This window comes from Entelurus aequoreus, linkage group LG02 (genome assembly GCF_033978785.1).
Source record: "Entelurus aequoreus isolate RoL-2023_Sb linkage group LG02, RoL_Eaeq_v1.1, whole genome shotgun sequence".
NCBI lineage: Eukaryota > Metazoa > Chordata > Actinopteri > Syngnathiformes > Syngnathidae > Entelurus > Entelurus aequoreus.
In genome coordinates, this window is record NC_084732.1 from 39,571,502 (window position 1) to 39,596,971 (window position 25,470).

General features: G+C 42.4%; 2 protein-coding genes across 2 annotated transcripts in view; one reads left to right on the forward strand and one right to left on the reverse strand.

Annotated features, from left to right (window-relative positions):
- Window positions 1-2,252, forward strand: part of prrg4 (proline rich Gla (G-carboxyglutamic acid) 4 (transmembrane)) — a 29,444-nt gene extending 27,192 nt beyond the window's left edge. Inside the window, exons 5-6 of the mRNA XM_062026637.1 lie at window positions 1,327-1,509; window positions 1,590-2,252. Of these exons, the coding sequence (XP_061882621.1) occupies window positions 1,327-1,509; window positions 1,590-1,617 (211 nt within the window). The 3' untranslated portion in view covers window positions 1,618-2,252. The remainder of the gene's footprint in view (window positions 1-1,326; window positions 1,510-1,589) is intronic.
- Window positions 2,253-3,788: 1,536 nt separating this feature from the next.
- LOC133663213 (uncharacterized) lies at window positions 3,789-24,109 on the reverse strand. The gene is made up of 11 exons (XM_062067514.1): window positions 23,967-24,109; window positions 6,632-6,709; window positions 6,468-6,542; window positions 6,336-6,362; window positions 5,707-5,824; window positions 5,462-5,553; window positions 5,269-5,328; window positions 5,105-5,179; window positions 4,865-5,005; window positions 4,591-4,661; window positions 3,789-3,921 (listed from the first exon to the last, which is right to left on the reverse strand). The coding sequence occupies exons 1-11, from the start codon at window positions 24,037-24,039 to the stop codon at window positions 3,913-3,915; spliced, it is 819 nt and encodes a 272-aa protein (XP_061923498.1). The 5' UTR covers window positions 24,040-24,109; the 3' UTR covers window positions 3,789-3,912.
- Window positions 24,110-25,470: the final 1,361 nt, after the last annotated feature.

Below are 25,470 nucleotides of genomic sequence, written 5' to 3' on the forward strand. Positions count from 1 at the left end.
TATATATATATATATATATATATAGTCATGGTCAAAAGTCTACATACACTTGTAAAGAACATAATGTCAGGACTGTCTTGAGTTTCCAATAATTTCTACAACTTTGGTTCTTTTATGAATTTATTATGGGTCTACTGAAATTGTGACCAAATCTGCTGGGTCAAAAGTATACATACAGCAATGTTAATATTTGGTTACATGTCCCTTGGCAAGTTTCACTGCAATAAGGCGCTTTTGGTAGCCATCCACAAGCTTCTGGCAAGCTTCTGCTTGAATGTTTGACCACTCCTCTTGACAAAATTGGTGCAGTTCAGCTAAATGTGTTGGTTTTCTGACATGGACTTGTTTCTTCAGCATTGTCCACATTAAGTCAGGACTTTGGGAAGGCCATTCTAGAACCTTAATACTAACCTGATTTAGCCATTCCTTGACCACTTTTGACGTGTGTTTGGGGTCATTGTCCTGTTGGAACACCCAACTGCGCCCAAGACCCAACCTCCGGGCTGATGATTTTAGGTTGTCCTGAAGAATTTGGAGATAATCCTCCTTTTTCATTGTCCCATTTACTCTCTGTAAAGCACCAGTTTCATTGGCAGCAAAACAGGCCCAGAGCATAATACTACCACCACCATGCTTGACGATAGGAATGGTGTCCCTGGGATTAAAGGTCTCACCTTTTCTCCTCCAAACATATTGCTGGGTATTGTGGCCAAACAGCTCAATTTCTGTTTCATCTGACCACATAACTTTCCTCCAGAAGGTCTTATCTTTATCCATGTGATGTGATTTTGTTTAGCTGATTGGAGAGCTTGCTTCCGCAGCTAGTGGGTTCATGACGATGACTTCTGTTTTGTTTGATCAACCGTTTTACTGCCGTTATTCAGACACTGTTTGGAAACAATTAAGGTACAGCATGTGAATACACATTTACAAAATCTTTCTGTGTAAATAACTTATTTCACAACGTATATATATGTGGCTTATAGTCCGATGCGGCTAATTTATGGAAAAAAAAAATTTTCTGCTAAAATTTAGTGGGTGCGGCTCATATACCAGTGCGGTCCATTAGATTGAATAATTACAGATCATAATTATTTATTCGCTCATTTTTTGTAATCGCTTGACAGCACTAACCTAAACATCTTTTCACACCATCCCTAACAAATTGTTTACCTAACTTTGTCACATGATTTTTTGAGTTTTTCCTTGTCTGGATTTGGGTCTAGAACAGAGGATGTCGTGGTTTGTCCTGTGAAACACTTGTGATTAAGGGCTGTACAAATAAATTGTAATTGATTGATATACACGTCTACTCCCCTCCCACAGTTCAGTTCGGGTTCGTCCTAGGAGAAGCAACGCTGCTCTCATCATACGTCGACTAGAGGAAGTATCCTTACAGCCTGTGGCCCCACCCCCTATAGAGGACATTGACCTTCCTGACCTGCCTTCTTACGAGCAGGCCATCGCAAAAAGTGGACAACATGACGCCCCGCCTCCTCCATATCCCGGGTATTTCTTCATCACTTTTTAGATTGATGAATGAGCTTGATCATCATTAATATTTTCCTTATTCCTGTCTTTGGCTTTAGTTCACGAACTGGCAGTATTCGTCGGTAGAGTCTTCAGGGGAGCTTCACATCGATTGTATACCAATCTTTCCATGATTTCTGATTGATTCACTTTTTATTTCCCTGTCAGAATTAAAAAGTAGGGTTGCAGAAACCTACTTTGTTGTAATTCAACTTTGCACTGAAATCCATATAGTCAATAAGCATATTTACAATTTGATTCCAAATGAGTTACATATTTTTAAGGAGCAGTCACTGCTTGCAAAGTAGGACTGAGCACTTTGTTCTGCTGGCTTGCATATATCATCTGCCTTTCAGCATCTTTTTAATGTTATTCCTACAGTAATTGTAACAAATCATTTTTATGTCCGGTAATGCAAGGAGAAGACCAAGGAGGAAGTGATCTTGTGCAATGTGAAATCACTTGTATGTTAATAAGCCAACAGCTGCTGACGTTATACATTTGTGACAATACAGGTATTTTACATTTCTGACTGTTGTGAGGACAAAAGCAATAAAACACATTTTAATGGCACCCTAGATAAAAATGATGCATGCAAATTGTCTTCATGAGAAGGCATCAAATGTATTGTAGTGTAAATCTGTTTTGATAAGTACTTGAAATAAACACATATATTAATTACAAGCTTTCTTAGATTAGTTTTTTATTTATCTGTACAACAAACTGAAATTAACATTCTTTATATATGCCGCTGACAACAACTTTTTTTTTTTTTTCATTCCCGTCACAAAGTTTTGCATCTCTTTGCCTCTGTTAGCTCTGTACACGTGGTCCTGTGTATTTACTACTTCTACTGAGTAGTAGTAGCAAGTACACATATACAGTATGTTCCTGTGTACTTACTACTTCTACTGGGTAGAACACAGAGCCTATTGATGAGTTTAAGCACTGCTGCCACCTAGCTGCAAAATAATGTAAATCTGCCCTCTCTACGACTATACCCCACCCACCACCACCCCTCCCCCACTCGTGTGACCCACTATTTGAGAAACAAACATGCACCTGGGGATAGGCTGATTGGCAACACTAATTTGGCCCTAGTGTGTGAATGTGAGTGTGAATGTTGTCTGTCTATCTGTGTTGGCCCTGCGATGGTGGCGACTTGTCCAGGGTGTACCCCGCCTTCCGCCCGATTGTAGCTGAGATAGGCTCCAGCGCCCCCCGCGACCCCGAAGGGAATAAGCGGTAGAAAATGGATGGATGGATGTTCTATAAACATGGTCTTTAACTAGCGTTTTGCAGTAGGTCATAAATATATCAACACGCTTTTATCCTTAAATACTTAACTGATAATTATACGGTAGTAGCCTTATTGTGAGGTAAAATTTTTAAGGTATGGCAGAGACTTGTGTTGACATTATGATCAAAAATACTAAGGCAATGTTAGTAAAAGGAAAAGTCAGAAAACTTGAGAATGGCAGGATCGTAATGTTTTCACCCTTGCCCAGGGATGTTACTGCCTTCCTCTCCTCCAAGGAGAGGTTTGGGTTTGGGGGTATGGATTAGAGATGTCCGATAATGGCTTTTTTGCCGATACCCTAAATTCCGATATTGTCCAACTCTTAATTACCGATTCTGATATCAACCGATATCGATATATACAGTCGTGGAATGAACACATTATTATGCCTAATTTTGTTGTGATGCCCCGCTGGATGCATTAAACAATGTAACAAGGTTTTCCAAAATAAATCAACTCAAGTTATGGAAAAAAAATGCCAACATGGCACTGCCATATTTATTATTGAAGTCACAAAGTGCATTATTTTTTTTAACATGCCTCAAAACAGCAGCTTGGAATTTGGGACATGCTCTCCCTGAGAGAGCATGAAGAGGTTGATGTGGGCGGGGTTGAGGGGGGGCAGGGTAGCGGGGGGTGTATATTGTAGCGTCCCGGAAGAGTTATTGCTGCAAAGGGTTCTGGGTATTTGTTCTGTTGTGTTACGGTGCGGATGTTCTCCCGAAATGTGTTTGTCATTCTTGTTTGGTGTGGGTTCACAGTGTAGCCCATATTTGTAACAGTGTTAAAGTTGTTTATACGGCAACCCTCAGTGTGACCTGTATGGCTGTTGACCAAGTATGCCTTCAACTTCAAGGAAACACTGCTCCATGCACAGCTAACATATCAGAAAATGAATAACTGGTGAATGACAAGAAGTCCAATAAAAGGTTGTTTATTTATACATATACATCTCTATTCCTCCTGAGGAGGTGGAAGCGGGACTCGTCTCCTCGTTGCCCGATCCCCCGCCAAGTTGAACCACCTGATGGCGTGTTTGGTGACCTCAGCGTCCGTGGCTGACCTTGTCAACACATTTTTACTCACAGCACCTGTAATCAAACAAGATTAAAAGACAGATACGTTTATGGTATGTAGCATCCAAAGCCAAGTATGCTTACACAATACAAAACATGTGATAGGTATTAAGGAGATTACATTTGAAAAAAAAAAATGACTTAAAGTTACTGGAGGTGGTTAAAATAAGGTGCGTAAACTATGAATTTGTGATCGGGGTATAGGTGTGCAAGACATCCAAAATGTTTAAACAATATCGTTATTTGGTTCCTTGATCAGAGTACTTGTTTGGTTCTGTTGGATGACGGCGGCGGGGGGTTGGGGGTGGGGGGCATAAATAAATATCCATAACCCAACTTTGGGAGGTTGACATTGTTTTCTTATTATATTTGTACTATCATTCTATGTTTGTATTCGTGTAGGCCAGGGGTGTCCAAAGTGCGGCCCGGGGGCCATTTGCGGCCTGCAGGTCATTTTTTAACGGCCCCAGGGCACATTTTTAAAAAATACGATCGAAATAAATAAAAAACTTTAAAAGTGGTATTTAAAGAGCAAACAGGTGAAATGTAACAAGAAAATGTAGCAATGTTTACTCTAATCACACAAAGCTGCCATGTAGGCTGTTTCTTTCTTTAAAAAATAATAATGAATCAAAATCAATGTCATTATGAATTATTGACCTATTCAAGGCTTAAGAAGTTTACCTTCGCAATCAGCTGGTCTTGGTTGTGCTTAATAGTTTCCAGCAGGCTAAGGATGTGGATTACCTCAGGCGCTGTTGACAAACAGCAGTATAAAATTAACATGTTTCAGTGTTTATCCTCATTACTCATAATCCTAACATTAGCTATTGACCTTAGTTAATGACAAAAGTTATTGACAAAGTTCGAAGAAAATATGTGATTGCTTGCGAATTTGAATTTTTTCCAAAATTTGTGGCACAGAATGACCATCCGGTATTTGTCAGTTATTGCTCACCAGAGCAGGAAATGTTGTCGGCCATTCTTCCCCCTCGCCATGTTGGCCTGTAGGCCAGGCTGGATCCAGGCTCCTCTGTCTGCCACATGTTGAGGGCTGCTGGTGAGGGGGGTGGAGGGAGTCGAGGAGGGACTGCCGTTCCTAGTGAGGTGGGCATTGTGAGAGAGCCATCAGTTAACCATGACTGGTAATACCCAAGGGGCCTATCCATACACTAATATTTCAGAGATCAGTCCCTACCTTGTGTAACTCTCTGCATGTTTAATGCAGGGGCTGGTGAAGGCATATGAATGCGTCCTTCCCCATGGTGAGGTGCTAAGGGAGATAAATTGGTATTAAATGGTTGTGATCTGTTAACCATGGTTACTGGATGCTGAGATATTATTTCAGAGATCAGTCTTTACCTAGAAAGTTATCTCCAGTTGAGGAGTCGAGTTGACAAGTACTCATGACTCTTGCTGGCACTCGGCGAGACGGTGGAGGTGGGAGAAGGGATACAAGGAGAGGGGAATATCTTTAGCACTAAGAATGTTAACCATATCTTTAATATTAATGTGGTGGTTTTGTTGTTTTCGATGTTAAGAGACTATTCCTTACTCTGCCTGTGCAATTGGCTTGCCAACCCCAGAGATGTGAGGTCACTATTTCCCGGGTCTTCTTCGCTATCATCTGAGTCCCCGAGACGATGGCTGTTGGGTAACCATATCATTAGGATTATTGCAATACCAAAATTGCCAAATATACATATAGTACAAGCATCTCTGGTCTATTTTTGAATGCTACCGGAAATAACCTTCCTATTACTGTAGAAACATGACAAAAACAAGACGGAACACACTTACACTGGCTTCCCGTTCCTTTTTTCTGGCAGCTCCTCGTTCTCTGCCTCAGATTGCAGGTCTGAGGTGTTGCAGCCCTTTCCATATTGTTGCATTATTTTTAATGCGTCTTTGTAGTTGTCTAAAATTGAATATGTTAAAATGAACATGAGTTTCAAATTAGCTGTAGAGCTGAACAGAATATTATTATTATTGATGATGATAAATCAGGTCTCTCTCTTACAAGAGACCTGGTCAGAAAATAGACACAATAGGTTATTCCAAGCATAAAGAGAAGCAACTATGACGTTATTTTTAAACAAGAAGATTATGAATTTGCATACCACAAGTTTGGACAACAGAAACGTCAAATCTTGGCCAGTTTGGCTCATGCTGCTCCTCATTTAAAGCGGCCCTTTCAATTCTGTCGGTGTTTTTATAGCTGGGCCAGAAAACCATCCCATCATCATACCATCCACTTGGGACAACCGCAATGTCCCTGTTCATTATAAATTTAATCAGATGAAAAGGCACCCTTAATGTAGAAAGAAAGAAAAGGGGTATTTATTCATCGTCAAAGGAACAACGTGGACAAAAGCATGCACAGGTGTTAGTGTATACAAATAAGCAAGTAAGATGAGCTGAGATTTTACCTGAATGGTGCCCCAAGGTGGTAAGAACTATAAGAAAGGTAAAAGTACAGGTCATAGTAGTCAGAACTTCAGCTCAATCGTAAAGTAGGGTTTGAAATTATGGGTGTAGTGTATACAGAGATCAGTCCCTACCTTGTGTAACTCTCTGCATGTTAAATGCATGTGCTGGTGAAGGCATATGAATACATCCTTCCCCATGGTGAGGTGCTAAGGGAGATACATTGGTATTAAATGGTTGTGATCTGTTAACCATGGTTACTGGATGCTGAGATATTATTTTGGAGATCAGTCTTTACCTAGAAAGTTATCTCCAGTTGAGGAGTCGAGTTGACAAGTACTCATGACTCTTGCTGGCACTCGGCGAGACGGTGGAGCTGGGAGAAGGGATACAAGGAGAGGGGAATATCTTTAGCACTAAGAATGTTAACCATATCTTTAATATTAATGTGGTGGTTTCGTCTACAACGCTAAATATATCCTGTGGTGTACCTCAGGGATCAATATAGGACCTAAATTATTCAATGTCTAGATAAATTACATTTGTAAAGTTACAAAAAATTTAAAGTTAGTATTATTTGCGGATGATACAACAGCGTTTTGTTCAGGGGAGAACACACAGAAGATAATACAAATAATAACAGAAGAAATTAACAAATTAAAAAGATGGTTTGACAAAAACAGACTAGCTTTGAATCTCAGTAAAACTAAAATAATGCTAATTGGTAACAGTAGAAAAGAAAGTCAAACAGACGGCTGCGTTGACCCTGGATCTCAGGAAACAGAGTGGACCGACACCAGCAGATGACATGACACCCCAAACCATCACTGATGGTGGAAACTTTACACTAGACTTCAGGCAACGTGGATCCTGTGCCTCTCCTATCTTCCTCCAGACTCTGGGACCTCGATTTCCAAAGGAAATGCAAAATTTGCTTTCGTCAGAAAACATGACTTTGGACCACTCAGCAGCAGTCCAGCTCTTTTTTTCCTTAGCCCAGGTGAGACGCTTTTCGCGCTGTTTCTTGGTCAACAGTGGCTTGACACGAGGTATGCGGCAGTTGAAACCCATGTCTTTCAAGCGTCTCTTGGTGGTGGATCTTGAAGCACTGACTCCAGCAGCTGTCCACTCCTTCTGAATCTCCCCCACATTTTTGAATGGGTTTTTTTTCACAATCTTGACCAGGGTGCGGTGATCCCTATCGCTTGTACACTTTTTCTGACCACAGTTTTTCCTTCCCTTTGCCTCTCCATTAATGTGTTTGGACACAGAGCTCTGAGAACAGCCAGCCTCTTCAGCAATAACCTTTTGTGTCTTTCCCTCCTTGTGCAATGTGTCGATGGTTGCCTTTTGGACAGCTGTCAAATCTGAAGTGTTCCCCATGTTTGTGTAGGCTTCAGAACTGGACTGAGAGACCATTTAAAGCCCTTTGCAGGTGTTTTGAGTTAATCAGCTGATTAGTTTGTGGCACCAGGTGTCTTCAAAATTTAACCCTTACACAATATTCTAATTTTGTGACACACGGAATTTTGGATTTTCATTTGTTGCCACTTCAAATCATCAAAATTAAATGAAATAAACATTTGAATGCATCAGTCTGTGTGCAATGAATAAATATAATGTACAAGTTACACCTTTTGAATGCAATTACTGAAATAAATCAAGTTTTTCAAAATATTCTAATTTACTGGCTTTTACCGTATACATATATGTATGTATATATATACATACACTACCGTTCAAAAGTTTGGGGTCACCCAAACAATTTTGTGGAATAACCTTCATTTCTAAGAACAAGAATAGACTGTCGGGTTTCAGATGAAAGTTCTCTTTTTCTGGCCATTTTGAATGTTTAATTGACCCCACAAATGTGATGCTCCAGAAACTCAATCTGCTCAAAGGAAGGTCAGTTTTGTAGCTTCTGTAACGAGCTAAACTGTTTTCAGATGTGTGAACATGATTGCACAAGGGTTTTCTAATCATCAATTAGCCTTCTGAGCCAATGAGCAAACACATTGTACCATTAGATCACTGGAGTGATAGTTGCTGGAAATGGGCCTCTATACACCTATGTAGATATTGCACCAAAAACCAGACATTTGCAGCTAGAATAGTCATTTACCACATTAGCAATGTATAGAGTGTATTTCTTTAAAGTTAAGACTAGTTTAAAGTTATCTTCATTGAAAAGTATAGTGCTTTTCCTTCAAAAATAAGGACATTTCAATGTGACCCCAAACTTTTGAACGGTAGTGTATATATATATATATAATTATTTATATATTTTTTCATTTACATACAATTCATTCTAAATTCATAATAATACTAAATATGTTTCTTAACCAAACTGTCAATAAAATTGAAGTGCAAATGAAAATATAGATTCACCACTTAAGTCATCATTTTTGCGCTAAAGCAACTTTTCTGACGTTAGCTACAGATTTCTTGTTAGATATTGTCATTACTGCCACAAGTGGTGGAAAAATGTATTACAACTGGGTACCGCTGCAGCCCATATGGACAACAGCAGGGGAAGCACATATGTTTAGCGGCCCTCCAGAAACACTGGCATATAGGATACCTTCTTTTATATAATTAATAATTCCTTAATGTTATTAAAAGTCTTACGCGTAAGCCAGGAGTGTCCAAATTCTGGTCCAAGGGGCATTTGTCGCACACAGCTGCAGCATACTCATACCAGTCCCCGGGCTAGCGTCTGAGCTAGCACCAGTCCCCGAGCTTGCGTCCGAGCTAGCACCAGTCCCCCGAGCTTGCGTCCGAGCTAGCACCAGTCCCCGGGCTAGCGTCTGAGCTAGCACCAGTCCCCAGGCTAGCCTCAGAGCTAGCACCAGTCCCCGAGCTAGCACCTGTCCCGAGCTAGCACATGTCCCCAAGCTAGTCCCCGAGATAGCACATGTCCCCAGGCGAGTCCCCGAGCAAGCACCTGTCCCCAGGCTAGTCCCCAAGCTAGCACCTGTCCCCAGACTAGTCCCCAAGCTAGCACCTGTTCCCAGACTAGTCCCCAAGCTTGCACCTGTCCCCAGACTAGTCCCCAAGCTAGCACCTGTCCTCAGACTTGTCCCCGAGCTAGCACCTGTCCCCAGGCTGACCCCGCTTCTCCACCAGCTCCCAGGCTGGCCCCCGCGTCTCCACCAGCTCCCAGGTTGGCCCCCGCATCTCCACCATCTCCCAGGCTGGCCCCCGCGTCTCCACCAGCTCCCAGGCTGGCCCCCGCGTCTCCACCAGCTCCCAGGCTGGCCCCCTCGTCTGCACCAGCTCCCAGGCTGGCCCCGACCTTTGCACCTCGGCCAGCAGCGTCAACCTCTGCACCTCGGCCAGCAGAACTGGCTTCAGCACCTCTGCCTGCTCCGCCGACCTCTGCACCTCGGCCAGCAGCACTGGCTTCAGCACCTCGGCCAGCTCCTCAGCTGCCCTCCTCATATCCGGCTTTGATGACTTCTGCTGCTTCTTCCACGCCTCAGACGACGACTGCTGCTGCTGCTTCCACGCCTCAGACGATGTCTGCTGCTGCTTCCACGCCTCAGACGACGTCTGCTGCTGCTTCCACATCTCCAACGTCATCCTCCTTGCCTCCGACGTCTCCTCCTCGTTTCCAGCGAGACGCACCATGGCGCCACTCGCGTCCGCCTTCCCGACGGCCAAGATGGTGGCCGTTCTTTGGTCGCCCGCCTCGCCGGCCTCAGCTGCATTCTACTCGCCGTCGCCACCAGACTCGTCCCCGGTGGATTCGGGGACAATGGGGCTGGCGACCCACCTCCAGTTCGCCCCTCCGGCCTCCCTTGACTTTTGTTTCCGTATTTCTTGTGGTTCCAGCTAGAGGACATCTGGGAGCTGTCCATAAGGAGGGGGTTACTGTCACGGCCAGGGCGCATTGGAATTCGCCCTCATCCTTGCGCTCTGCTGGTCGCACCTCGGGACACACCCACGCACATCCAAGGACGCGCTGTGCGCGTCTCTGCCCTGCAGCAGCCACCGGCTGCAATCATTCACCAGCAATCAGCACACCTGCCTGTAATGAAGGAGCTGCCTTCATAAGCCTGCACAACCTGGCATGCCGGCGCCGGAAAATAGTCTTCTGTACCGTAAGCCGATACCCAGCTTTATGCTCTCTCTCTGTCCTGATCTCTCAGTGTTACCCCGCGTGTTTCATTGTTCTTCCTTCTTTCCAGCGTCTGCCCTTGTTCCTGTGTTGGCGAGCTGTGCGTCTCGTCACATTTTGGTCCCCTTGGTTCCCGGACTGCCCTTTTTGGATTCTCGACCCCCTCGCATGGACTCGGACTCTGACGCTTCTCTCTCGCCCGGATCACCTGCCTGTCCCATGGACTTCCGTGTTCCTTCGCTCTCGTTCGACATTTACGGTAACACTCAACAGCTAATCTACACACATAGTCTTACACCATACACTCTTGGATTTTGTCACACTCCATTTCCTTAGTTTATATTATATTGTTTGATTATTATATATATATGGTGAATATAAATAATAAATCATTGAACATTACTGCCCTCTGGTGTCATGCCGTCATCTCCCTCAGCAAACCATAACATAATATCTGATTATAAACATTCTTGAACTGCATTTTTGTTGGTTGTATCTTTGATACACACACTCCCATAGCCAAATCTACTTTTGGTTGCCATAAGTAAGACTCTAAATATGGAATTGTTAATCATACATTTATTATCTTCATAGCTAGAGCGTAAAAAATAAGTTTAAAAGTATTTTAACCCTTGTGTAATGTTCATATTGTTGTTACTCAGCCAGCGTTTGTGGGTCTTTTGGACCCGTTGCATTTTGTGGCTTTTAATGCCTCACAATGGCTGAGTAACAACAATATGAACGTTGCACGGAAAATATCTCTGCCAGTTTCTGCATCCCACAGGGATTCTTCTTTTGTGTTTCTGCACCTGCGGTTCCCACACAAGGTTGCAACATTGTTTGTCAACACTGTGTGCTCTCATTTTCTCGCACATTTGACCCTCTGATGTTCTGTGTACCTACATTCTGTTCTCCTCCTGTCTAGGCCGTGTGTGTGTGTGTGTGTGTGTGTGTGTGTGTGTGTGTGTGTGTGTGTGTGTGTGTGTGTGTGTGTGTGTGTGTGTGTGTGTGTGTGTGTGTGTGTGTGTGTGTGTGTGTGTGTGTGTGTGTGTGTGTGAGAGAGAGAGAGAGACACACAGAACATGAATTTCCACACTTCTATTGGACCCGGACATCTTATATGTAATAGAAATGTGTAGGGGGGGTGTATGCTGTGTGGTCATTAAATATGTATTCTGATATATGTTCTTCACAGAAAATTAGCCAAAGTCAGTGAGTCTCAGTTTGAAAATTAATTAATTGTATCATTTTTCTTTTAATAAAAAATGAAAACGGGTCCCACAGATCCGAACACCACACATTGAAAAGCCTTCTAAACATGATATAACACCCACAAATTCACCTTTACAAGCCGCAAACTTCAAAGAGCGATGTGGCGGGAAGACTATTACAGTACTCACTAGGCTGCAGGCAGCTCTATAACCCCTAGCCTATTACACATGTAATTAAGGTTACACAATATACCGGTACTAATAAAGTACTGCGGTACTAATGACTTCAATGAACTATACTCCCTTTTAAAAATACAGGTAGTTTTTTTTTTTTTCATGGACATAATGGCACGCCGTGGTGAAGCGGAAACAGCACAAAGACAGAAGAGGGAAAATTGAAGTTTTTTGGCTTTAAAAATAAGGATAAAGGTGACGCTATAAACGCCGAAGCGCCACTCTGTAGGTGGTTCTTTAAAACAAAGCTAGCTGGCGGCTAATGTCCCGCTACAGTGTTTTCGCTCCTTCTGAATCATTAATGCTTGCACCGATGGTGACAAATAAACTATGTTTCTTACAAGTATCATCCCTGTAGGACAAGGAATACAGGAGCTAAACATGCTTCACTACACACTGTAGGAGCATACAATAATTAACCACCAAGAACAAGCTCACGCTTCTGAATGTAAACAAATAGGTGGATTTACACAAATGTCGACAGTAACGATACCAATTACAAGAGCCGTATGTGAGTCGATACTACAATAATTACATCAATATTTTTTATTATCACAAAATATTTTGTCATTTTCCTTATTGTCTGTAAACTCAGAAAATACTGCCAATAAATATACACAATATTAAGTATGACTAATGTATGACCCTGTAACTACTTGGTATTGTATCGATACCTAAATTTGTGGTATCACCCAAAATGTATGTTATGTATCCTAACAACAGAGGAATATGTGCTTATTACATTTTAACAGTAATGTAGTTTAATGTTTCTTAACCATAGGGATGAGGCCCATTTGCACTTAAATGTTCCATCCATCCATTTTCTACACCTTGTCCCTTTCGGGGTCGCGGGGGGTGCTGGAGCCTATCTCAGCTGCATTCGGGCGGTAGGCGGGGTACACCCTGTACAAGTCGCCACCGGTTTGTCTAAGAAACTTCCATCCATCCATTTTCTCCCGCTTGTCCCTGTCGGGGTAGCAGGGGAGCTCGAGCCTATCCTATATTATTATTAATATTTATTCTTGATTTAGTTCGAATTTATTTATTTTAGCGCTCTGTAATTGTAAGTACAATATTTGGTAATCAGACTTTATAAGTCCCTTATTTTGCAGTACACTTGATTAGCAATTATTTTTGTAATCAGCCTGACCTACGCCTTGATAATAATCTTTGTGATTAACACTTGGTTTCATATAATTTGACATGATTTATACTATCAAATTTTAAGTGGGTTAGATAATATTACTGAATACGATTACAATCAGCTCTGCGATGAGGTGGTGACTTGTCCAGGGTGTACCCCGCCTTCCGCCCATGTGCAGCTGGGATAACCTCCAGCTCCCCCCGCGAACCCATAAGGGACAAGCGGTAGAAAATGGATGAATGGACAATTACAATCAAATTACTAATTTACTGTTAAGATTTGTATGGGCACCAGACCCCTGTGCAGTGGAAAAGTTGGGCCCCGAAGTCAAGAAGGTTAAGAACCCATAGTGTAGATCAGTGTTTTTCAACCTTTTCTGAGCCAAGGCAAATTTTTTTCATTGAAAAAATTCCGAGGCACACCACCAGCTGAAAACATAACATTTTTTACCTCTGCAGCCAATTATGACAATAAAAAGTCGTTCTCGCAATTGTTTGATATTAATTCAAACCATAACCAACCATGCATCACTATAGCTCTTGTCTCAAAGTAGGTGTAACTTAACAAAATGCCGTAACTTATTTTGAGTTTTTTGGTGTTTTCCTGAGTGAACTGTTTTAGTTATTGTCTTGCGCTCCTATTTTGGTGGCTTTTCTTCTTTAGTTGGTATTTTCCTGTAGCAGTTTCATTTCTTCCTTGAATGCTATTCCCTGCACCTGCTTTGTTTTCGCAATCAAGACTATTTAAGTTGTGCGGACGCAATCCTTCTTTGTGGGGACATTTTTGATTGTCATGTCATTGTACTGATGTACTTTGTGGACGCCGTCTGCTCCACACGCTGTAAGTCTTTGCTGTCGTCCAGCATTCTGTTTTTGTTTACTTTGCAGCCAGTTCAGTTTTAGTTTCGTTTAGCTTCAATGCTTTTTCTTAGCGGCACTCGCCTTTTGTTTAGTTTTGGTTTAAGTGTTAGATACTTTTTTACCTACCCACTGCCTCCCGCATATTGTGATCACGACAAACCATGTTCCCAATATAAAGCAATTAGCTACCTGCTGCCACCTACTGATATGGAAGAGTATTACACGGTTACTCTGCCGAGCTCTAGACAGCACAGACAATCAACAACAGCACATTTGCGGATTATAATTACTGGTTTGCAAAAAATATTTTTAACCCAATTAGGTGAAATTACATCATCTCCCACGGCACACCTGACTGTATCTCACGGCACACTAGTGTGCCGCTAACCTGACTCTCGCCAGATCCTTGTGTGGAGCTCAGCGAACTACAAGGATCTGGCGAGAGTCCAGTTAGTGTGCCGCGGCACAGTGGTTGAAAATCACCGGTGTAGATAGAACACGCTAAAACAAAAAGTGGGGTTAGTGCATGTGCCTCACAATACGAAGGTCCTGAGTAGTGCTGAGTTCAATCCGGGGCTCGGGATCTTTCTGTGTGGAGTTTGCATGTTCTCCCCGTGACTGTGTGGGTTCCCTCCGGGTACTCCAGCTTCCTCCCACCTCCAAAGACATGCACCTGGGGATAGGTTGATTGGCAACACTAAATTGGCTCTAGTGTGTGAATGTGAGTGTGAATGTTGTCTGGCTATCTGTGTTGGCCCTGTGATGAGGTGGGGACTTGTCCAGGGTGTACCCGGCCTTCCGCTCTAATGCAGCCGAGATAGGCTCTAGCACCCCCCGCGACTCCAAGGGGGACAAGCGGTAGGAAATGGATGGATGGATGGAAAACTAAAAGTAACCAGATATTATAATTAGACTTGTAATTATTTTAACAAAATAATTTGAACAAAATAATACAAACAAAAGTGACACTGCATACAGTACGTCAGCAGCCAAATTAGGAGCTTTTAATGCAACTTAATGCAACTGCATATACACCACTTTTTTCACCAAGTACCACCATAATGACCAACATTGAAACACAGTAGCGTAGTAGGCCTAAGTATTCATCAAAAACAAGGCAGAGGTTTTATTTAACAAGTATATTTAATATTTTCGCCATTGTAACATTACCCAGAGTTTGAACAGTAACACTGTGTTTGAATATAGGAAAATAAAACATTTTACTTTAATCAAGAGATTCCTTGGCGTACCACTAGATCTAGCCCAGAAGTCGGCAACCCAAAATGTTGAAAGAGCCACATTGGACCAAAAATACAAAAAAAAAATCTGTCTGGAGCCTCAAAAAATTAAAAGCCTTATATAAGTGTTATAATGAAGGCAACACATGTTGTAAGTGTCTATATTAGCCTACTATCAAAGGCTGACACAAATATTCGTTGACAGTAATGTTGTATTTTAATATTTATTCTACACATTTTGCAACATTGGAAATCATTAGTAAAATTGAGGCTTCTCACAGGATGAGATAACTTCTGGAAATTACTGGCTTAGAATGGCCAAAGGTATAGATGTCAGTGAGTGCAGTCACTGGAGGTGACAGTTTTAGATTATTTTCATTCAAAATCGCAGAATTTTCACATTTGCCGTTCAAATACTGAGAAGAGAGGTGCGGTGATCAGCAGCCAGTTGAGGCACGTCATTCAGTTGTGCCTCAACATGGATTGCGGACTCGGCTAACTGCTGGCCTGCTGTGCAGCGAGACCGTATTGCTATATGAACTATATTATACATTTCCATAGTTTAGTTAGCTGAGGTATATAATGTACAGTGTATTTTGTCAACAACTGTGTGTGTTAAGTATTTATTGTGCTGAGCAATCATGAAACTGCTACGAAGACGCACTGGCTGAGGCTCGCAATAATCCCGCCTCCTTGTGCTGGTTAATGCACCCCCGCCGCAGAACCCCCCGACGGGAGCGCCACACCAACCAAAGCCCACACCCAAACCCTCCACGTGCAAGACCTAATCCACCCAAAAAAAGTCACTTAACAAGAAGCCAAAAAGGGCAAAACCAACAATGCTCGCGCCGGAGGAGCCGCGAACGACTGCAGGACACAACATTAGGTACACCTGCAGACTGCAGCACGGATTTCATATTTCATTCATTCACAACTCCAACACGAACACCACTGTTCCCACACTTATAAGTAAAGGTAAGACCATAATAACGTTTTTTTTATTAAATGTGCTTTTTTGTGTGCTACAGTTTGTATGTGTAAAGTTAACGTTAAGTTAAAGTACCGATGATTGTCACACACACACTAGGTGTGGTCAAATTTGTCCTCTGCATTTGACCCATCCCCTTGCTCACCCCCTGGGATGTGAGGGGAGCAGTGGGCAGCAGCAGCACCGCGCCCGGGAATAATTTTTGGTGATTTAACCCCCAATTCCAACCCTTGATGCTGAGTGCCAAGCAGGGAAGAATGCTGGTATGAGCTTTTAAACATAACCCATTAACTGCTGCCAATCACATGGTGAATAAGATACTATTTAGGGTTCATATGTTTGTAAATCTGACTGTGATGAAGTCAGTGCCTCACCAGTACTGAACCTCACCGCACGTCACTGATAGATGTGCGTGTCCAAGTTTAAGGAAACGGCAGGCTGTCTTCTTCTAATGGATTCATTACAATCTTTGCAAGCTGGGTTACGTTTGCTGTGGTCTTCTTCTTCTTTGGCTGTCCATCGATTACGATGATGACGTTGCTCCAGTAATGGGTTATTGAGGGGGGTTTCGTATATGCCATTGCATGTGGCTGTGCAGGCCAATGCGCGACCCGCATGGTTTGCCACATGTGGGGCAGATGTAGTCCACGCTTGAGAGGGGGGCCCCTGCAGCGCGCTGATGTCGCTGTAAACGTTGTTGTTTTCTCCTCTCAGTGGTCTGCTCCTGGAGATGAGCAATGCCGGCGTGACTGCAGTTGCGCCAGTTGTGGCGATCAGCAGCCAAGACTTCCAGTGCGGAAGGCTGGATAGCACAGCACTTCAGGAGGGTTTTTATGTGGTCCTTGTAGCGTTTCCGCTGACCCCCAGGAGACCTACAACTTTCCTGGAGTTGGCCGTAGAGGATCTGTCGGGGGAGCCTCTGGGCGAGCATGCGGATTACATGCCCCACCCAGCGCAGATGTCTTTGCGCAAGGAACACTTGGATGCTGGGTGTTTGGGTCCGGTCATAAATATCCACATGTGGGACTCTGTCCTCCCAGGTCAGACCCAGGATCCGTTGCAGGCAGCGGATGTGGTATCTCTCCAGGATTCTGACGTGCCTTTGGTAAGGGGTCCAGGCTTCCGAGCCGTATAGCAGTGTGGACAGACAAACTGCTTTGTAAACAGCTGCTTTGGTGGAAACTATCAGGTTTCTGTTCAGGAAGACCCTGGTTTTGAGCCTACCGAAGGCAGCAGACGCTAAACCAACACGGACCTGGATGTCATTATCGATGTTACAGGTGGGGGACAGGACACTTCCGAGGTAGGTGAAATGTGGAACGATGGTGAGCTGCTGACCATCAATGTTGAAGACAGGCACTTCTGACTGGTGGGTAGAGTGTTGCGCAATGATCTGTGTTTTTGAAATGTTGACCTTGAGTCCTAGGGCACGGTATGTGGATGAGACCACGTTAAGTGCACGTTGTAGAGATTCTGGCGTGTGGGCAAGGAGAGCACAATCGTCAGCATACTGAAGTTCTAGGATCTGTTGTTTTGTAATTTTAGTGAAGGCCTGGAGGCGCCGGATAATGAAGAGACTGCCGTCAAGCCGGAACTGTATGTGGATGCCATCTGTGGTTCCCAGAGCTTTGTGTGTGAGGAGGGTGACTGCTGAGAGAAAGCGGTTGAATATGACAGGGGCTAGGACACATCCCTGCCTGACCCCGACTTTCACATTAAAAGAGGGGGATTGCTGGCCTCCAATGCGGACACAGGCTCGCATTCCATCGTGTAGTTGTCTCAGGATGTTGAGGAACTTTGGCGGAATCCCCAGCCTTCCCAGTAAGTCCCAGAGGAGATTCCGGTTTACAGTGTCAAATGCCTTGGATGGGTCGATGAAGGCGATGTACAGATCCTGGTGGTGTTCCCGGCACTTTTCTTGTACCTGCCTGGCTACAAAGATCATGTCAGTAGTACTGCGATCTCTTCTGAATCCACACTGTGATTCAGGCAGGATGTTCTCAGAGATGTGAGTAACTAAACGAGAGAGCATGACCCGGGCAAGAACTTTCCCAGCAACCGAGAGCAGGGAAATTCCTCTGCTGTTTCCACAGTCGGTTTTGTCACCTTTCCTATTAAAGATGGTTATTATAACAGCATCTTTCCATTCCTGGGGGATGGCTTCAGAGGACCATATGGAATCAATCAATTGGTGAAGCCGGCAGGCGAGGAGATAGCCACCAAACTTCAGCACCTCAGCTGGGATACCGTCAGGGCCTGGGCTTTTGTTTTTTAGGCCCTTGATGGCTTTTAGGACCTCAGCAAAGGTAGGCGGGGAGTCAATCAATCAATCAATCAATCAATCAATCAATCAATCAATGTTTATTTATATAGCCCTAAATCACAAGTGTCTCAAAGGGCTGTACAAGCCACAACGACATCCTCGGTACAGAGCCCACATACGGGCAAGGAAAACTCACCCCAGTGGGACGTCAATGTGAATGACTATGAGAAACCTTGGAGAGGACCGCATATGTGGGTAACCCCCCCCCCCCCCCCTCTAGGGGAGACCGAAAGCAATGGATGTCGAGTGGGTCTGACATAATATTGTGAAAGTCTAACACATCAGCGAAAGTCCAGTCCATGGTGGGGCCAGCAGGAACCATCCCGAGCGGAGACGGGTCAGCAGCGTAGAGATGTCCCCATCCGATGAACAGGCTAGCGGTCCACCCCAGAGCAGAGTAGAAAAGAAAAGAAAAGAAACGGCAGATCAACTGGTCTAAAAAGGGAGTCTATTTAAAGGCTAGAGTATACAAATGAGTTTTAAGATGAGACTTAAATGCTTCTACTGAGGTAGCATCTCTAACTTTTACCGGGAGGGCATTCCATAATATTGGAGCCCGAATAGAAAACGCTCTATAGCCCGCAGACTTTTTTTGGGCTCTGGGAATCACTAATAAGCCGGAGTTCTTTGAACGCAGATATCTTGTCGGGACATATGGTACAATACCACCGGCAAGATAGGCAGGAGCTTGACCGTGTAGTATTTTATACGTAAGTAGTAAAACCTTAAAGTCGCATCTTAGGTGCACAGGAAGCCAGTGCAAGTGAGCCAGTATAGGCGTAATATGATCAAACTTTCTTGTTTTTGTCAAAAGTCTAGCAGCCGCATTTTGTACCATCTGTAATCTTTTAATGCTAGACATAGGGAGGCCCGAAAATAAAACGTTACAGTAATCAAGACGAGATGTAACGAACGCATGGATAATGATCTCAGCATCGCTTGTGGACAAAATGGAACGAATTTTAGAGATATTACGGAGATGAAAGAAGGCCGTTTTAGTAACACTCTTAATGTGTGACTCAAACGAGAGAGTTGGGTCGAAGATAATACCCAGATTCTTTACCGAGTCGCCTTGTTTAATTGTTTGGTTGTCAAATGTTAAGGTGGTATTATTAAATAGATGTCAGTGTTGAGGAGGACCGATAATCAGCATTTCCGTTTTCTTAGCGTTGAGTTGCAAAAAGTTAGCGGACATCCATTGAGTCCAGGTGGTCGACAGGGGGAGTGGTTGGGAAATTGGTGAAAATGTCCTGGTCAGAGGGATTTTCTGAGTTAAGGAGAGTGTTGAAATGTTCAGCCCATCTATTTAGGATCTGGGGTGTGTCCTTATAGAGGGTGACTCCGTCTGCCGATCTGACTGGGGTTATGTTTTTTCTCTGTGGACCATATATGGATTTGACGGCATCATAAAATCCATGGGAATTGTTTGCGTCAGCATAAAGTTGGATCTCGTTGGCTTTCTTGATCCACCAGTCATTTTCCATGGCTCTGAGGGTACGCTGGACTTCGGCTCTTATGGAGGAGAGTCGAGTCTTTAGTGTGATGGATTGTGGGTTGGCCAGGAAAGCAGCATGGGCTTTGTGTTTTGCCTGGAGAAGTTTATGGATATCCGGTGCACTGTTGTCAAACCAGTCCTGATGGTGAATAAGATACTCTTTAGGGTTCATATGTTTGTAAATCTGACTGTGATTAAGTCAGTGCCTCACCAGTACTGAACCTCACCGCACGTCACTGATAGATGTGCGTGTCCAAGTTTAAGGAAATGGCAGGCTGTCTTCTTCTAATGGATTCATTACAATCTTTGCAAGCTGGGTTACGTTTGCTGTGGTCTGGAACAACATGGCACACTAACAACTATCTGAAATGCAGCCAATATTACATACAGATAATGTGTCATGAGACATGCACATACCAATTAAATACACAGAGGACATTAAGGAAATTAAATGAGCTCAAATATACCTACAAACAATGCATAGTGATGCAATATGTACATACAGTTAGTGTAAATAACATGTTAGCATCGATTAGCTTGCAGCCATGCACTGACCAAATATGCCTGATTAGCACTACAACAATTTAATAACATCAACAAAGCTCACCTTTGTGCATTCACGCACAGCATTTTTTTCATTCATTCATTTTTATTTATCTCCTTCATTGATGTGCATCTTTGATAGACAATTATAACAATTATTCAGTTACACTGTTACACACCAATGCCTGAGAAGGAGCAGGATGAAGAAAAATCTTATATTTTCCTGCCCCCTTCACATAATACATAGTCTTACTTAATGATATGTGAACCAACAATTACATCCAAATATAACGAAAACAAAACAAAACAAAACAAAAAAAAAACACAAGTGCAAAACTTCATGAAGTACAAACCGAACAAAAAAATAAAAGAAGTAATATACACCTCACGGGATGATACAAAACAAATACAAAACCAGGCAAAAAACAAGTAAATTAATAAATATAAAGCAAAATGTAAACACTTATGGCTGTCCATATGATTTTATTGTTCTGTCTTTATATATTTTTTTCATATGGAATATATTTTTACAATCTTTTATCTCATTGTAAAGAGAATTCCATAGTTTAACCCCCACCACTGATATACACATTTGTTTTAAAGTTGTCCTTGAATACTGATGTTGGAAATGACCTTTTCTTCTATGCTCTTCATTCTCAGAAGTGATGACAAACATTTTTTGTAAATTTGCTGGTAATGTTTTGCTTTTAGCCTTAAACATGACACATAATGTCTGTAACTTTACTAGCTCCTGTAATTTCAATAAACCTGAATTAATGAATAATATGTTAGTGTGTTCTAAGTAATCTACTTTATGAATAATCCTTATAGCTCTTTTCTGTAGTTGATACAATGCCTTTATGTTACTCTTATATGTGTTCCCCCACACTTCCACACAGTAGCTGATATATGGCAATATAAGTGCACAATACAATATGCGCATTGCCCTATAATCTAACACATATTTTACCTTATTTAATATAAAAATACTCTTAGACATCTTTTTCCGTACATGTGCAATATGAGATTTCCATGTCAGACCGTCATCCAGTGTCACTCCTAAAAATCTAAGTTCAGAAACCCTTTCAATATCAATTCCATCTATTGACAATTTGATCGTTTCCTCCCTTTTCCTCTTACAAAAAATCATGAACTTTGTTTTTTCTACATTTAATGATAATTTATTGGCATCAAACCATCTCTTAAGTTTAATCATTTCCTGTTCAATAATTTTTGATAATGATTTTAAGTCGTGTCCCGAACTATAAAAGTTGGTGTCGTCCGCAAATAATACAAATTTCAATAACTTTGATACCTCACATATATCATTAATATATAAAATAAACAATTTTGGTCCCAAAACCGAACCTTGTGGAATTCCACATTCAATCCTCATTTGTTCAGATGTATTACCCATAAAATCCACAAACTCTTGTCTATTATCTAAATAACTTCTTAGCCAGTCTAAAACTACTCCTCTCACACCAAATGAATACAACTTGGACAATAATATAGAATGATCTATAGTATCAAATGCTTTTTTAAGATCGATAAATACCCCTATAGTGTATTTCTTATTATCAGTTGCTGTTGCTATATCCTCAATTATATTCATTACAGCTGAAGCAGTGGATCTATTGGTCCGGAATCCATACTGGCTCTCACTCAACAGCATGTTCTTTTCAATAAAACTATCTAATTTTTTTACAAATATTTTTTCAATTATTTTAGAAAATTGTGACAGTAGTGACACTGGTCTGTAATTAGTGAATCTATGTTTATCTCCCGTTTTAAAGAGTGGAATTACCTTTGATACCTTCATTTTATTTGGAAAGGTCCCTGTTTGAAAAGAAAGATTAAAAATATAACAAAGAGGTTTGATGATACAGTCAATAGTCTTTTTTACAATTATCATGTCTATACCATCACTGTCTGTTGATGTCTTATTTTTCAGTTTTGTTACCACCGATACAATTTCATTTTCACTAACATCTCCTAGAAGCATGGACTGTAGCACTTTGCTTCCCCCTCTCCATCCACTCTGTATATCTTTATGTTCTCCAATACTCTCTGCCAATTTGGGTCCAACATTCACAAAAAAAGAATTGAATCCGTTTGCCACTTCATTCATATTTGTTATCATCTTATTATCCTCATTGATAAAATGGCTTGGTGGGTTTGTAGGCCCAGATGTTTTTCCTATTACCTTGTTCAGAATATTCCAAGTTCCTTTGATATTGTTTTTATTTTTTTCTAGTAAATTATTATAATATTCTCTTTTTGCTTGTCTCATTATTGTTATCAATTTGTTTTTGTAAACCTTATATTTCATTTCAGCATCCTTTGTTCTTACTTTTATGAAATCTCTATAAAGTTTGTTTTTCTTTTTACAAGCATTCTGTAGTCCCTTTATAATCCAAGGCTTTTTATTGTAGCTGTCTCTTTGTTTCCATACATTCGGACAATGCTTTTCATACAATGATAAATATATATTAAGAAAAGCCTCATATGCAGCATTTGCTTCTCCCCCATACACCTCATTCCAGTCTGTTTCAAATAAGTCCTTCCTAAACCTATTTATTGCCTCTTCAGTTCTTTTCCTTACATTTCTATGAGTTTTTTCCTCCCTCTTTTTATCAATTGGACAGTCATATATAAGAAACACAGGTAAGTGGTCACTTATATCATTAATTACTAGTCCACTTTTTATATTATTTTTTATGTCATTTATAAAGATGTGATCAATTAATGTTGCACAATTTGTCGTTATTCTACTGGGTTTGGTGATCAATGGATAAAGCCCTCTACTATATACCACATCCAAGAAGTCTCTTGTTGATTTATTTCTGGGTGAGCTTAGCAGGTCTATGTTATAGTAGCCACACATGACAAATGTTTTCTTTTCCTTCACCTTACACAATAATTCTTCCAAACTATCATTAAATGCTTCTACTTTAGACCCAGGTGTCCTATATATACACGTAACAATAACATTTCTCTTATTTTCTATTTCTACCTCTACAGTTACACATTCAAATAAATCATCAATTACCACTGTCATACATTCCACAGGTCTACATTTCAATTCACAGTCAACAAACAGGGCCACACCTCCTCCCTTCTTGTTTCTTCTACTACAGTGATACAACTCATACCCGTCAATGGAGAAATCGATACCTCTGTCTTTATCGATCCATGTTTCAGAAAGTGCTATTATTTTGAATTTGCCATTTAGAGTCTTCAGGTATTCGTCAATCTTTGAGAAATTTGCATATAGGCTTCTACAGTTGAAATGTATTAAAGAAAATGTATTATCTAAACTAGCATTGTCATTGAATTGTTCCTCGGTGTAGTAGTCACATGTAGCATTGATTGAGTTGAACAGATGGTTTTCTGGGTCAACATCATTTTCAAAGTCATACAGTTTATAGTCCATGTATTTAGCTCTTGGAAACGTTTGATTCTCAGTTGTCTCACCTTTTCGCTGCGTAGCTTTCCCCGTCTCCAGCCAAGGATGAGCCGTGTCAGTCATAAGTCTAGCAGGTCTCATCTATATTGATCCAAGTCGCGGAGCTCTCGGATCATGACAACTTTGGCTTCTTCATACGGTCCATTTAGCCGAATCATGATTTTGCAGTTCCGTGTCCATGTTGCTTGTATCTTGTTTTCTTTTCTGAGGATGCGTGCTTGTCTTGCAATGTCGGCGTTCTTCTTGGTAAGATGTTCATTGATGTAAACCCCAGTTCCCTTCAGCTTCCTTCCCTGCCGTAGTAACTCCGTCTTGTGTTTCCGATTTACAAACCGGATCACAATGGCTGGGTTGGTTCTGCTGTCCTTCCTGGGGATAGTATGGCACGCTGAAATGCTGCCACTTTGAAGAGTCATGTTCTTACTGGAAAAAAAGTTAATTACTTGCCGTTCAAGTGTCACAAGTTCGTCTGCCGGGGCTTCGGCGTCCTTGTCAGCGTCCCTGCTGCGAGTCCCAGCCACTCTTGCATATGTGCGATGTTTGGTTTCTAGTCCACTTATAATTAAATCGTCCATTCTGGTGTACTGTTCAATTTCGTCAATTCTTGCTTCTAGGTCAACAATTTTCTTGTCTTTTTCCTTGATGATGTTTTTCAGCATTTTGATTTCGGTCAACAACTCCATGAGTGTGTCTTGCTGTTTGGCCACTGTCCTTACATCCTCCGACAGGGAGTTAAGCGATTTCCTGATCTCCTCCAAGTCTTCCTCGAATTTCTTGTGTTTCGCACTCATTTTCTTAATTCACTTGGTTTTCTTCTTAATTTCAGTTCGGTTTCTTTACTGGCTAAAACTCACAACCCAAATTGCAGAGACGCGTCACGGCACTTTCGCCTTCCCACCGATGGGGTCCCGTCCGGCCTGGCAAGCCTCGCTCCAGCCTCTCTCCTCTCCCGGGCCTCGCCGCGGTCACCTGCCGGTCTCGTTTCCGCGAGATGGTCCCGCTGCTGCCAGCCGCTAGCCGTTAGCCGCCAGCCTGGCCTCTCCCTCGCCGCCCTGCTGCCGTCACTTGCCGCCGCGAGAAAGCTGCTGGTCCCGCCGCCGCGAGGTGGTGGTGCCGCTGCTGCTGGCCGGTAGCCGGGCCTCTCCCTAGCCGCCCCGCTGCCGTCACTCGCCGCCGCGAGAAAGCTGCCGATCCCGCCGCCGCGAGGTGGTGGTGCCGCTGCTGCTGGCTGCTAGCCGGGCCTCTCCCTTGCCACCCCGCTGCCGTCACTCGCCGCCGCGAGAAAGCTGCTGGTCCCGCCGCCGCGAGGTGGTGGTGCCGCTGCTGCTGTTCCTTCAAAACTTTCCGAGGCATATGTCTCGGTGTTGCGGTCATAAAAAAATTGCATAAAAAGTTTGGTGTACAAAATGAGACAAAGAAGGAGTGGCATAAGACACGTCTTTCTGTGGCAGCTTCAAGAAACTTATACATGTAAACAAACTACAGTGAGTTCAAGGATCGCTGAAATTAGTA

What these genes read in the sequence shown, in the direction of transcription:
- LOC133663213 (XM_062067514.1), bottom strand. Translation starts at nt 24,039, where the DNA reads ATGAGACCTGCTAGACTTATGACTGACACGGCTCATCCTTGGCTGGAG. An exon ending in AACTGGAGATAACTTTCTAG is followed by an intron (nt 5,180 to 5,268) that starts GTAAAGACTGAT and finishes TATCTCCCTTAG; the next exon opens with CACCTCACCATGGGGAAGGA. An exon ending in CGACAACATTTCCTGCTCTG is followed by an intron (nt 4,662 to 4,864) that starts GTGAGCAATAAC and finishes GTTTGTCAACAG; the next exon opens with CGCCTGAGGTAATCCACATC.